The following is a 14,307-nucleotide window of genomic DNA, read 5'->3' as shown; positions in this document are numbered from 1 at the left end:
TTTTTTATAACAAGTTTTATTAAGCGAATGTTCGAGAGTTTAAAAAAATTTACGAAAAAATTTTTATGATTATGAAATATCTATTTTCTCTTTTTCTAAATACATATATTATAATGTATATTTTAATTGCATTCAATTTTATATTCTACACTAGTTTTATTTACCCAATGCTATTTAAAAGAATATCAGATTATATTTAATTTAGGTTAGATTCATCTTAGCTTACAAAAAATTTGTTTTTTAAGAAGTTGACCATGATTTTGTTCATTGTTCACATGTTTCATCTATGTTTTTAATACTTCATAAGATTTAAGATTAGATTTAGATTATTTTCCTTGATCATACTATAATAAGACGATTGGTTTCAACAATTAAGTGAAATTTTATTTGGATTAGATATAGATTAGATATATATATATTTATAGATTTATACAGGGTGTTTTATAAAAATATGATGAAAATGTTTATAAAAATTTGTAAAGCTATTTATTATATGCTTTAAATATGCTTAAATATTATTGCGTTTGCAAATATAATTTATCCAAATTTAAAATTGTGTCACAAACCAAATTTTAAATAATTTTGATATGTAAATTCTATAATTCTTTATTTTAATTAAAAATACGAACCAAATGATAAAAAATAACAGGTTCAGTAGCCATTTCTTCGTTTCGCTCTCCTGGACGTTACATGAGGTCTCGATGGTGTTGCCGGTAAAAGTGAGAGCGTTCATAGGTACGCTTGGTCGGTTCGAAAGGTGATCGGTGTACGGAACAGCGAAACCGGTGTTTCCCGCCCGATGACGGTTGGTTCATTGCCACTGGTGCACCGAATATAGCGGGATCGTGACTCATGGCCCATAATAAAACTATACTTGGATCGGGAGAGTTGCGTGAAAATAACTTCTTACCGTGAGATTCAACCGATGATCTTCCATTGGTCGTTTGATGCGACAGTTGATCGAAAGAATCAAATATATTTGCACCATTAGAATTTTTATGCCTTCTATTGTTAAAAGTTATACTTGGATTTTCAAAATTATACATTTAGATTCATCCACATAATATGAACTTGAAATATGATTATTTTGTATATTTTCAGTGTCTACAGCCGGTAAACGAATTTTCTTTTTATTAGCCTTCTTCTGATTCATCGAAGAACTAGAGATCTACCTAATTTGATTTTTAAATTCATGAAACTGAAGTCTCAAACTTTAAAACATGGAATATCTATTTTGTTTCTTTTTTTTCAGAATGATTTTTTTTTAGTTGAAGTTTTAATGAATGTTGATTTCTGGAAATTTTTAAATTTCATAATTAATAATAAAAATAGTCATCTTTTAGATTTATAGGAAATTAAATTTTTTTATTTTAAATTTCGTTATTATAAATTTGTAATTGATATTATGAAGACTATAATTTATTCCACTTAAAAATCTCTTTTTGGAATTTTTCTTTGAAATCAATTTTTTTTTATCATTTATATTTTAAAAATCGAATAAAACAAAGGAAAAATATAAATATTAAAAGATAATAATAGCTATGTAAAAATCAATAAATTTTCATCTATATAAGTATATTCTATAAGCATTCTTTAGATTAATAGAAAGTTATGAAAGATAAATATAATATAAGTTTTCATAATACTATATTTCATATATATATATAATAAATATAAAAAAGTTAAAATTTTACGATATAAATTTTTTTATAAAATTAAATATGATTTAATATGAATTCAATATGATTAATTTTAATTCTAACAATGAGAATTCTTTTTCTAATGCAAAGTGATATTGGCATAATAATAAATACAGTTTACTTTATATATTCATTTTATATTTTATTAATAATTAATTCTTATCTTTTGAATTATTCATCATTCCGCTATAGATAAACTTATCAAAAGTGCGAATTATCAGTTTATGTAAGAATTAAATAAATTGTTCTCTTTTTGTTCCCAAACAAGATCATCTAATTTGATCAACTAATAAGAAACTTCCGCAAAAATATCAATGTTGATTTACTTAATAAATTAGTACGAAGCTTTTAATTTTACTTGTAAACATGAACATTTTTTGAAGTATTATAAAAAAATGTTAATATTTTTAAATTAGAGAAATCTAATTAATGTAATTGCTATAAGTAAAGATATTTTAGAATTATATTTGTTTCATTTTTAATGAAAAGTTATACAAATAAATTCCAATGGTCTCTTCTATGTTTTGAACTTTTTTTAAATATGTTTTCTTATAATTAAATTATATGTAAAAGTAAATTTTTTATTACAAAAAATAAATATTACTTAACATTATTAAACATTAATTAAACTTTTAAAGTTTTACAATTCGATCATTTAAATTTTCTGAGTAAAAAGTAAAATATTTTAAAATTTAATTTAATTTTAATTTAAAATTTAATCAATTTAAAATAAATGTATAAATATATAATATTTATTTATATAATTGTCATGAAATCTTTACACGTTTTCATATAATATATTGTTTAATATATATATTTATTTAACGTAACTTTCCATCTTCCTATGATTTGATATAAAAAGATAATTTATAAACAATCGAGTTTCTAATATATTAATCCATTCAATATTACAGAGTATTAACACAATATTTAATTTATAATTTTCTTTAAATCGTATTTATAATTTTTCTTTAAATCGTATTTATAATTGTATAGCATTTATAATGTATTTCTTGTGAATCATCGATTTAAAAAGAAGAGAAAAAAAAAAAACCGAAGTTGCGGAGTCGAAGCTGGAACATCATTCGACCTTGTATTGTAGCAGTGGAATGCCAAAAATGTTGAGACGCCCTTGTTACAAGAATGGAATATACGAGCGTGTCATTTGTTAGCTTTATTCTCATATATTAAGCGTTATGTATATAAATAGGGACTAAAGCAATTTATTATGCAAATTTAAATTGGCTAAAAAAAAGAATAAATTAGAATTTCATGTAAATTTTCTCTTGCTATTTTCTATAAAATATACATTTTTGTGCATTTTATAGAGCGTCTCAGTTATTTTTACTATATATTGCTAATATTGCTAGCATACCATTTTAAAAATATGGATAAAAATAATTATTTCAAATTTTCGTGGTACTTTTTTATGGATTTGAATGTGACTTTTAAAAAACTTTTATAAAAACTTTCAATATGAAACCGTAAAGAAAATATATTATTTAAACAAATTGTACCAGTTTATTTAGTTTTGCCGATAGAACAAGTTGTAATTGTAAACTTAACAGAGAAAGATGTAACGATTAGATTCCGCTATTCAGGGTCCATGCCCTGGTTTTCCTTCTTGGTAAACGAAACGATTTTAACAGAAAGAACATTACGTGATTTACATACTTATATTATCTATAATGAAGCTGCTTGCAGGTGTTCTTTTGGTCAACATCCTGTTTCCTGTGTTGTTAGGATAGACGGAAACCGCTTTAATCTTTGCGAGCGCGTGTATGCGGTTAGAAAGTAGATTCAAGCACCCGTTACATGGTATCTATTAAGGTGCATACTCAATAGCAAGTCATTTAAGCTCTGTCTTCACTAAAACAATATTGAGCAACTTTTTATCGCCTCTTATTTTAAGAGAATAAACACTTATAGGAATATCTTCTTTTATCTTCGAATAAAAATAAATAACAAGATTGACTTTTTCAAGATATATGCAACTTGAAAAATCGTTTTCCTTGAAAACGTGGCTTTAACAAATAACGCTTGTAAATAATTTGCAAATTCTTCACGACAACCAATCGATTTTTTGATTTATCATGAACTATTTATTGATACCGTTTTTTTAAAAAAACGAAGGAGACAATCTTTTGGGCTTTGAAAATATATTCCATCAAAAATTTGTTCTAAAACTTTGTGCGAAATAAAAAAAAAAACAAAAAGATGAAAATGAAAAATATCAGAACAATTGTTAAATATCGATATTCTTGGATTTTAAAATATATTTTCTTTTATAAAATACTTTTTTGAACAAAGAAGAATACGTATCATTTATGCACCGGTTAGTCCATTAATGTTATCAAATGTTCGAATTGTTAGAATAGCACTGTGAACGTTGGAGACATTGGAGCCACCTAGACAAGAGACAATAGAAGCAAGAAAATATAACAACAAATGTATATTAGAATGTAATCGAATACTTTGTTGTTTGCAGGTGCAACCAGTTGCAGAATTGTCGGAATTATCAAGACGCGGTGGTAGCGACGGACGTCAGGTTGAACTTGCGGCCGCGAATATTCGTGGCGGTACACTTCGTCGATCTGGTAGTTTGCGGTTTCATCAAAATATGGTGAGTATTTTTGTTTTCTATTCTAATTCTATGGGACTACGATGGGATCATTTTTCAAAGAGATCTGGAAGATGTCTTTTTTGTCACCATAAAAAATGTGTAGGTAATTATTTAAAATATGGTGTATTAATTGTTTCGGTATTTTTAAAATATGTTGTCAAAATTATCATTCTGATCAATTTTTTACTATTATATCTACATATAATTTTATTTTTTCGAAATGTAAATAAAAATATTTTAAATTCTAAATATTCTAGTTCTAAAATTTGAAATATATTTGGATTAGATTTTGGATAGATTTAGGTTAGGTTTCGATTGTATTAAGTTATCCGGAATAGACAGGTATGTGTTATTTTTTTTAATCCAGTTTATTAACTAGCAATTGAATAAATTTGATCTTAATTTAGATTTATTTGAAAATGGATTAAAATTTAATTAATTAAACTGTTATTCTATATTAACTTTGTGTTATCTCTTGGGTGTGAATGTTATAACTTAAATTAAACATAAATTCAATTATCAAATGGCTACTGTAGAATAACATTTATCTAGAATAGTTATATCGAAATATAAAAAAGAATATTATAAAAATGACAAATACAAAAATACCGCAAATATAAAAAGAATGACATAGCAATGATAATTAAGGAAGCGGAAAAAGTGAAAGACGCGATGGATCGGTTGATGTTCGGTTGTAATATAGTAGAAAAGGTGTAACTATAGAGAAAAAGACAATGGTAGGATGGTTTCCACCCACATTCCTCGCGGCAGAGCAGTGGCATAGTAATGGGTTAACGGTTCTCTACTGACTTGCCTGTTCCATAATACTAGCTTTCGGTTGAAACGAAAACCGTAATTCTACGATAATAATGCAATTATTAACGATTTATTATTACGATAATAAGGCTTTGTCATTTTTTAACATCGTAAATTAAGCAGTCAAAATGGTAATTTTAGAAATTGTATTAAGTTATTCCATATAAAATTATTATTTTTATGAAATCAGTGTATTTTTAAAACAATAATCTTCCTACATTTTAATATATTAATAATTATTTAAATATATATTAATCTTCTCTATAAAAAATTAGGAATCGATATATTAAATTTTTGTAAAAATTCTTATTTAAAATAAAAATTAACCAATATTATTTAGTTTGGAAAAATCATTACCAAACTTGGTAAATAATTTTCCATAAAAGCTTAGGAAATAGCAGAAAAGATTAAGTTTTTTTTTATAAAATATCTAACAAAATTATAAACATAATAATAAAGTATAATATATCTTTATATAAATATTTTTTAAATTTTGTAATCTTTTAATTTTTGCTGAATCAGTTTTTTAAACATTCTAAATTGTCGAAATAAATGTACGAACAAAGTCGAATAAATTAAATTATTCTTCTAGCTGCAATGATATTTCCTCGTTAATTACTATGTACATAAATTTTAAAGAAAAAAAAGGTTAAAATTTACGTATGCATTGATTATTATTCAAATATTATATATATATTGTTTAACATTGAATTGTTACGAATTGGTATTAAATTGCTGAAAGTATTTGCCAACATTGCAATGAGATTATTGGAAATATTACAGTAGTGAAGATAAAGTTTAATCAAATGTAATAAAAGAAACCATTATTTAGTGAAGACTATTTTGTTCTTCAATCATATTTCTTGCTTTGTCATCGTATTGTTTATAAAAATACTAAATAATCAATCAATTATTTCTAATATCATTCAAAAGCAAATAGATTCTTGATAATGAAAAATATTCTTTCTAATGGTTATGAATGGTTATATTCGCGATAAATATCGTATACAATTTCTTATCATTTCCAAGTTAATACATAACGAGAATTCAACTAGAAAAGAGAAAAACATTTTACTATCTATTAATTGTCGTGATAATATTAGGAAAAATGATAATAGGAAAATAATATTAAAGGATTTCAAAAATATATTTTAGTTTATACATTTTGCATATTTTTTACATTTTCTATATATTCTTTATGTTTCTTATGTATGTATTTATTTATTTGCTTATGAATTAACTTTAATAATTATCAAAATTTATTGAATTTCATCATTATAAAGTAATTAGTTGATAAAATCTGATATTTTGTATTTTTTCTAATTTTATTACGAAATTGTTAGTTAAAATATTCTATTTAGTTTCATATATATTGAGTAATATTGCAATAAAAGTAAGGTCAATAGATAGCCTTTAACCTTTTAAATGGCAAGAAAGTAAAAGTAAATCGTTAGAATTTTCCCATAGGTGGATGATCTAAGTCTATTATTTACTTTTAAGAATTTTTTAATACTCATCACTGAATTTTATTTCATAAAAAAATATTAATAATTTTTATTTCAATTTTCATTATTAAATTATTCTATGCTATATGGGAAAATATTAATTCGAAATAAAATCCTTATTATTATTTCTCTATAGATTATTATTCTTAAAATTTCATATTGATTAATTGAAAAATCTATAATATATTCTCGATTATTTTTTCAATTATTAATTATTTATTTAATATATATTATATAATTATATTATTCGGTATGAGTAAGTAATTATATTAATTATATTTCATAACAAAATTTATAATTTATATTTGTAAATATATACGTATATTTTTATTATTAATTTATTTATAATTAAAAAATGGTTTGTGTCCTTACTAAAAACACGAAAGATATTTGAATTATGTATTAACAGTCGGTAAAATAGAATACATCAGGGAATTAGTAGTATCAACAGTTGCTACGTTATGAATTTTCAAATTACTTATATTTTTTTTTTTTTAATTGTTATTTAATAATTTATAAAAATATAATAATTTATAATTATTATAATAATAATTTTATAATAATTAATTATTTTACAATTGAGAAAATAATATTAAAGTAATATATGCATTTTTTTCGATAAAGAACTAATTTTTAAAAATTTTTTATTTAATTATTTATCAATTTATGCATTATTTTTTATTAATTTGTATAATTAATTTAATACTATATATATAAATATTATAGTATTGCATTTTGCTTTCCTTTTTTCATATATTATCAAATTACTTTATTTTGTTATAAAAAAATGTATTTTCTTGAACTTTCGTTTTTATTATTCTCATAGTAATTTACTCTATGAGTATTCTTTATCTGATAAGTAAAATAAATGATCCTTTCTGAAGGGAAACATTGAGGTTTATTACATTTTTAAGTAAATTAAAAATAAATTCTAAATTTGAACTTATGATTTTACGTTATATAATATATTAAGTATATATTAAAAATAGAAATCGAAAAGTTAGAAAAAATAAATAAAATAATAATATTAATAATTTTTAAATTAAGAATTATCAATTTCATTCAGAAAGTGATTTTGATATTTTGTTTTTCAATTTATATTTTTTATTTTTATTACATGGTCATTATCTATCTTACACGTATAGTAATTAAAAATAAGAAATTCTATTATTTTAATTTGGATATTTTAACAATTGAATGAAAATGTGTATAAACATGAATATTCATTAGTAAGGATACAATAGTAAATTATGTTTCTTTAAATATCTTACTTTTCGTTATAATTTCTAATGTTACAATATTTTTAATGTTAATTATAATATTTAGGTAACAAGTAATTAACTATTATATTATGTAATTGCTATAGCTATAGAAGTAGTCTATTTCTATATCATTGGCCAACAGTTATCGATATAATTGAAATAAGATCGAATAACGATTAATTCGATAACATCATGAAATTGATCCATGTAATAGATGTGGCTAATATATTTCAAGTCTTAAAATAAATTACACAACTGCAGATACATCGTCTTTCACGAGATCTTTCACGAAAAAAATCAATTTCCTTTAATTATAATAATTACAATTAAACAGATCAGAAAAGAAATGTTTAATGATATTTTTTGATGAACACTCTTAAAATATCTGTGCAGTATATTAGTTGAGAAACATTGGATTACACGAAACTGATAAATTTGACAATTTGACAGACTGTGAAAAATTTTTTATATTTCATTATATTATTGATAATTATTATATCGTATACAATGATTAATAATTTCCCTTTTGAAAAAAGGGATTTAATAATGAATAGAAGAAGTTTCAAAGATTTTCTAAAATGTCTAAAATTGTTCGACTATGCTAAAAATAATCAATGTCCACATGATAGATATTGCTTAACGGAGTTGTAATAAATACATATCGTGAGATATTAGCAAGACTCTTGAACATTACTTGCATCGTCACTTAGGGTTTCGAAGTAACATAACGCAGGAACAGAAGGCACCGAAAAGGATGCACTTATAGGTGCAGTCCGAGAATGACGTCAACCTATTGCCTTTCTATAAATATCGAGTTTCCAAAAGAAGTTCGTTGCCCACGCTTGCAACGCGAACAACAAGTTACGAGAGTTTAATGACCGTCTTCATCGCCATTTCTGCCTAAATCTTTGATATTCTCACGAGTAGCCCTGTAAGGCACTTTGTAAGTATTATATTATTATTAGAATAGGAGTATTTAAACGGTATTGTGGCACTTACAATCCTTTCATAGTACGTCCAATCTTCATTTACTATTAAAATTAGATATGATATGTTGCTGAAAGATTGATTTATTGGATTTTGCATTAATTACATATTTTCCACTATATCCAAAGTTACGAATCCTACTTTCTTTAAAACTTTCAATTTTATTGTTCACAGAATAGCAAGTCAGTCTAGCAAGAGTGGTTGCGTACTTACGAACATTTGATCGATGATAATGGGATTGCGTGCACCGAACCTAGATTATGGAGTTTCCGTTAATCGCTACCATGCAAGGTTTCTTTGTTTTTCCATTTAATTCTATAATATTAATCTTTCTTACGAGTGATAGGATAGAGTTGAATTTTTTTTAATAAACCATAAATATTTAATATTTTGCAAGCCAAAAGGAAAACTATTTTTACTGTTGACTGCTTTTTGAAGAATTTTAAAAATCAAAGTTTAATTTTTTTTAATTCTCAAAAAAAAAAAAAAAAATGTTCTCAAAAATTCGAAAATTTGACAATCTCGCAAAATTTCGAATTTAAGTTTCGCCAATCTAATTCTAAAATTTCTCTGTAAATTAGTATATGTTAATCTTAAGATAGAAAAAGAAACTCGTTGGAACAAACCGATAAACACGAGGAGGATCAAAATATTGAGGAGAAACAGTAGTAAATTCGCGGTGAAATTTAAACGTAGATCTGGTCGTGATTAAATAATCGATAGGTAAGAGGAACGATGTGTAGAGAATGAACTCCTATGCAAATATTGAATGTCGTTTGCAAGAGGATAAGGTTGATGACTCATATCGAGTAACAGGCAGGACTGACACTGGTGAATAAGTACACCGGTTAATATTGCGAATTGTCGCGAATACGCACACCAATACTTGCAACAAAGCCGTGGCATACTTACATCTATTCGAAACAAGGCAATTCTCGAGTCGAAACATCATTCGTGTCACGTTTGCCAGTTTTTTGGTTGAAAATCAATGTGACTTGTGCTTGCGTTTGTTCATGCATGCACGGATAAACTCTGTGAAAAGGTCTCGAGTAAAGAATGCAAATGGGGTTACTGTTTTTTGAATGAAAATTGACAAGGTTTGTTTTTTGAAGAAAAAAAAAAAAAAAAAAAGAGATTGTTACTGAAGAAAATAAAATTGCTGAATCTGATGAGTAGGATAGAAGTAATTAAAATTATACGATTTTTTTAATAATAAAAGAAATTTGAACTTCTAATTTTTCAAATTTGATATTTCACATAAAATAATTGTCTTTGTCAATGCAAAATGAAAACGATATTGTAAATAATGCAAATCTAATAGTTCTGTAATTAGCTCCATAAAAGCTAATAATTTTAGCAATCATTTTAAAACGATTGATCATTTGTGATAAATTGATTATTGATTGATAAACAAATTTGATTCTTGTGAGATAGAATAAAAAAAAAAGAAGAAAACAAATTAAATTTCGATGAACAAATATTGGGATAAATAATCTATAAGGAAAGATATCTGCAAACTTCTAGATATCTCTATCAAATCTATTATCAGATCTTTTATACATATATATAAGGATCATCGTTTCGTGAAATGATGATTTGTAGAAGGAAGGAATGAAAGCGAGATGAAGCAAACTCTTTGTTGGATTAACAGGAATAGAAGTTGTATCGAAACGCGTTAGAAAGTAACGGCTAATTAAATCTTCGCGATTGTTCTCTATGATTTGCTTTGCTACTAGGCAGAATGTATTGGTTACAGCAGAGTTACAAGCCTGGTAGGAATCCGGCATCTTAAGCCTACGCTTTAATTCTAAGTTGCTTCACCTCTTATGTTCTCCTTTCTACATTCGAGTTCTCTATGTATATATGTATTTTCTGAATGACATTCTTCACGTAAGCAAATATTTTTACACATTTAAAAACTGTAACAGGTTTTATTCTACTCGTACTGTAATAAATCGAACACGAGGCAAATTTTATTTAGAATGTTCATAGGAAAAATTTGAACAAATCATAAAGCTTTGATTGAGTTTAATCCATAAAATAATTAATCTTCTAATCTATAAATCAAAATTATTTATTAAACTGAACTTAAGACCAGGTTTTTCTAAGGGAGATTAAATTGAGAACGAACATTTTTAAGCAGGGTAACGCTGGTACTTGGGAAATAAGTGAAATAGAAGTAAGGAGAAGAAATAGGGCGGTAAGTCGCCATTCCCAAATATAACTTTTAATGCAGTGTCGTCAGTCTTTGAAGTAGTTGTTGCGCTCGACTCAACAAGATTTCAAATATTCTTGAGAACATAATGAACAAATAACTCTTTGAAATAATTCATAAACTTTCACATCATAATTATCATAAATTTAAAAAAATTGCTTGTAGATAAAACTGTTCGTTTCGTTTCAATTTCTTTTTTTAATTTAAAATTTCGTAAATTTACTTTTAAAAATGCTATGCTAAATTTTTTAATTTTGATATGAATAATTAAATGACAAACAAATTTTAAATTATTTCGAAAGTATAACACAAAATAATTTTTATATTTTCCATACTTTTTATTTGATTTTATACTTTTATATCAAAAATATAAAAGTAAACTTTTTTACATCTTAATATACGACATGATTTTTATAATAAATAATAGGGAAATTCATAATAAAAATTATTTTTCTAGAATATTTTTTTAAAAATTTGATAATAAAATTGATAACCTAGTGAAGGTATTCTGAATGCGCAATACGCCAACAAACACGTGTTTCAAATTTTCTCCTATACTTTCTTAACTTGCGCAAGTTGGAAGGCTTTGTTAGATCTGGAACTTGTTAATACACATACTTATATACTTATGCATATATTTATGTCGTGTCCCTCTAGACTTTTATGAATCGGCGTTTCATGTAACAAGAGCATAGAAATTGTCCCGCGGTAATTCGCCCACGCATGCGCACGTGCACACGCATGCGCATGCCTCGTACGATTTCATCGTTTCTCGTCTTTTGCTTGAATAGTAATAAGTCTTTGGTCTGTCGAAGAACGTGTGACGTAGATATGTCATCGGTCCACGATGATTTTAGATACGAGGTGGAACATTGACAACATATTTCATTCGTTTAAAAATCCAGCGACAAAGGAATTCTTCAGCGCGATTGAGAACCCAACTTCCCACGCCTTCCGCAATGTATTCTCGTTCATCTGTTACGTGTCGCCTTTCAATTCTTCGTGTAACCACGCGTTCGGTCTTCTACATTTTTACAGATCTTATACATCATTTGTTCCTCATTGTGACTTGGAAATAAGAAGTTCTTTCAAGTGATAAATTTAAAAAATATTCGCAGGTACATAACCTATTTGTCTTTCGGATCAGAAATACGATTTATTAAGTTGGTAAATAACCATTGGACAAATTGAAAAATTTTACATATTTAAACATTTATATTTTACATATAAATATTCTAAAGTAGTTCTAATTATATCAAGCATTAGAAACAAAAGTGAATATGAATAATTGTTTGATATAATTAAAACTATTTTATATAAATTATTAAATAAATATAATAATTATTTCTTATAGATGTAACAATTTTTTTAATAGTATAGTTAGAATATTAAAAACTTTTGAATTAATACATATTTAAATGTTAGAGTTACATTGAGCTAGAATATTATTTGTTAATAGAAATTATGCTTGGAATATAGAAACATATATTTTACAAATTTGATCATTGCGATACTTCATCAATGCTCATTTCTCCATATCCATCAATTGATAATATATAGAAATATAGCATAGAATAATCTTTTCAATTGCTAACTATTTAATCTTCAGAATTTTATCATGATTGAAATGCAATCATGTGATTGAAAATATACGTTTTAATAATGTATTTATTATATCTTATATATCCTAATGGAATTTAAATGTAATAATTAATATATTTCTAAACCTAAGAGAACCTAAAAGGAATGCGAGGACTATATTTAATCGTGTTGTGTGTAGGAACGAAATGAAAAAACTTTCGTTCCGCTTAGTCATTTTTTTTTTTCAATTTTTTTCGCCGCACGAGTGTAATCGAGCAAACTTGGTTAATTTTATGAATACACGAAAATCTGTGAAGGCATATATCACCGAGAGGATGCCGGGATCGCACAAAAACAGAAGCTGGAACTTCTTAAACGTGTGTAAAAAGCCTTGATAAAAAAAGCAAGTCCCCAGCTGTGAGAGTAGGCATTCGCAGACTCGTCACGTGCGCTTGGTGCATGCGTTCCGTGTGTTCAGACAGTAACAAGAGACACAAGAATTTGAAAAAGGTTACTATTTCCAGAAACTGTTGATATCTAGGATTACTGTTGAATTTATGAAATCCAAAAATGAATGAATGAAACTGTTAAAATTTTCGATAATAAATGTCGTATTTTTAAAGTTTAGAATAAAAAATTTAAGGTTATGTTTAAGTTAATTTTCAATATTATATGTATTTTTAAAGTTTGAAATAGATTTAGATTAATACAGGATAGATTCAGGTTAGATAAATTTGTTGAATTTGGTATAAATATAAGTTAAATTTGAATTATAATAATTAAGTTTGAATTAGATTAAATTTTTGATTATATGTTATTGTATTTAATTTAGGTAGTAATCGAGTTTAAGTTTGGATTTATAATCATTACATATTACACATATTACATTATATTATATTATATGAAAGTTATAAAATCATAATGATATTGAATCTATTTCTTCATAATGTTCATAATTATTTTCATATCATTCAATTGTTTCTCATATGTTTCGCACTCTTAATATTTCGAAACAACATTTACAATTACATGAAAAAAGTTTTCTATAATCTTATATCTTAATCTTTTTTAGTGTTTCTTATTTTTATTAATATCCGCATGATGATAAGTTTCATTATGAAGAAGTTCCTGTTTAAAATAATGTGACGTATTTTAAATGCGCGCAATTCATTGTTGTAATATCATTTAATTACAAGGCAGAGTAAGTAATTTTCATAATCATGAAGAATCAGATGTAACAACTATATAATTAAATTATTTAAACTACGCAAGTTAATTGTTTCATATGTGTTCTCATGCTTTGCACCGTAAAGATTTTAAGAGTTTGCAGAAATTCACTAGAAAAATTGAATCGATATCCCTTACATTATTTAAAAAATTGAACTCAATTTGTTTTTCCTTATATTTATCGAATTCTAGCGATGTCTAATACAATAATATGTACTTGTGTAGAGAAAGAGGACGAGGCCATCGAAAAGATTATAGACAAAAATATATCCTCCATGTTTATGGATCTTCTTTTCTTCCTACGTTGTGTCTGTGAAAACTGTGTTTATGCAAATTGTCGGCAAAACAGGCGCGCGCGAATTGTTCCCTTCGAATGGAAAGGATGGTGTTT

The 14,307-nt window shown here is 25.4% G+C and overlaps 1 protein-coding gene across 3 annotated transcripts in view; it reads left to right on the top strand.

Moving 5' to 3' along the window:
* LOC100864737 (Myosin heavy chain-like) overlaps positions 1-14,307 on the top strand; it is a 59,969-nt gene that overhangs the window by 6,866 nt on the left and 38,796 nt on the right. For all 3 annotated transcript variants that reach the window (XM_031920437.2, XM_086903255.1, XM_086903254.1), the window contains exon 4: positions 4,189-4,323. In XM_031920437.2, coding sequence (XP_031776297.2) covers positions 4,189-4,323 — 135 coding nt within the window. The remainder of the gene's footprint in view (positions 1-4,188; positions 4,324-14,307) is intronic.

Source organism: Apis florea, unplaced genomic scaffold (assembly GCF_048593485.1).
Source record: "Apis florea isolate Af1SG1 unplaced genomic scaffold, ASM4859348v1 contig_2291_pilon, whole genome shotgun sequence".
Classification (NCBI taxonomy): domain Eukaryota; kingdom Metazoa; phylum Arthropoda; class Insecta; order Hymenoptera; family Apidae; genus Apis; species Apis florea.
This window is presented reverse-complemented; position numbering and strand designations above follow the sequence as displayed.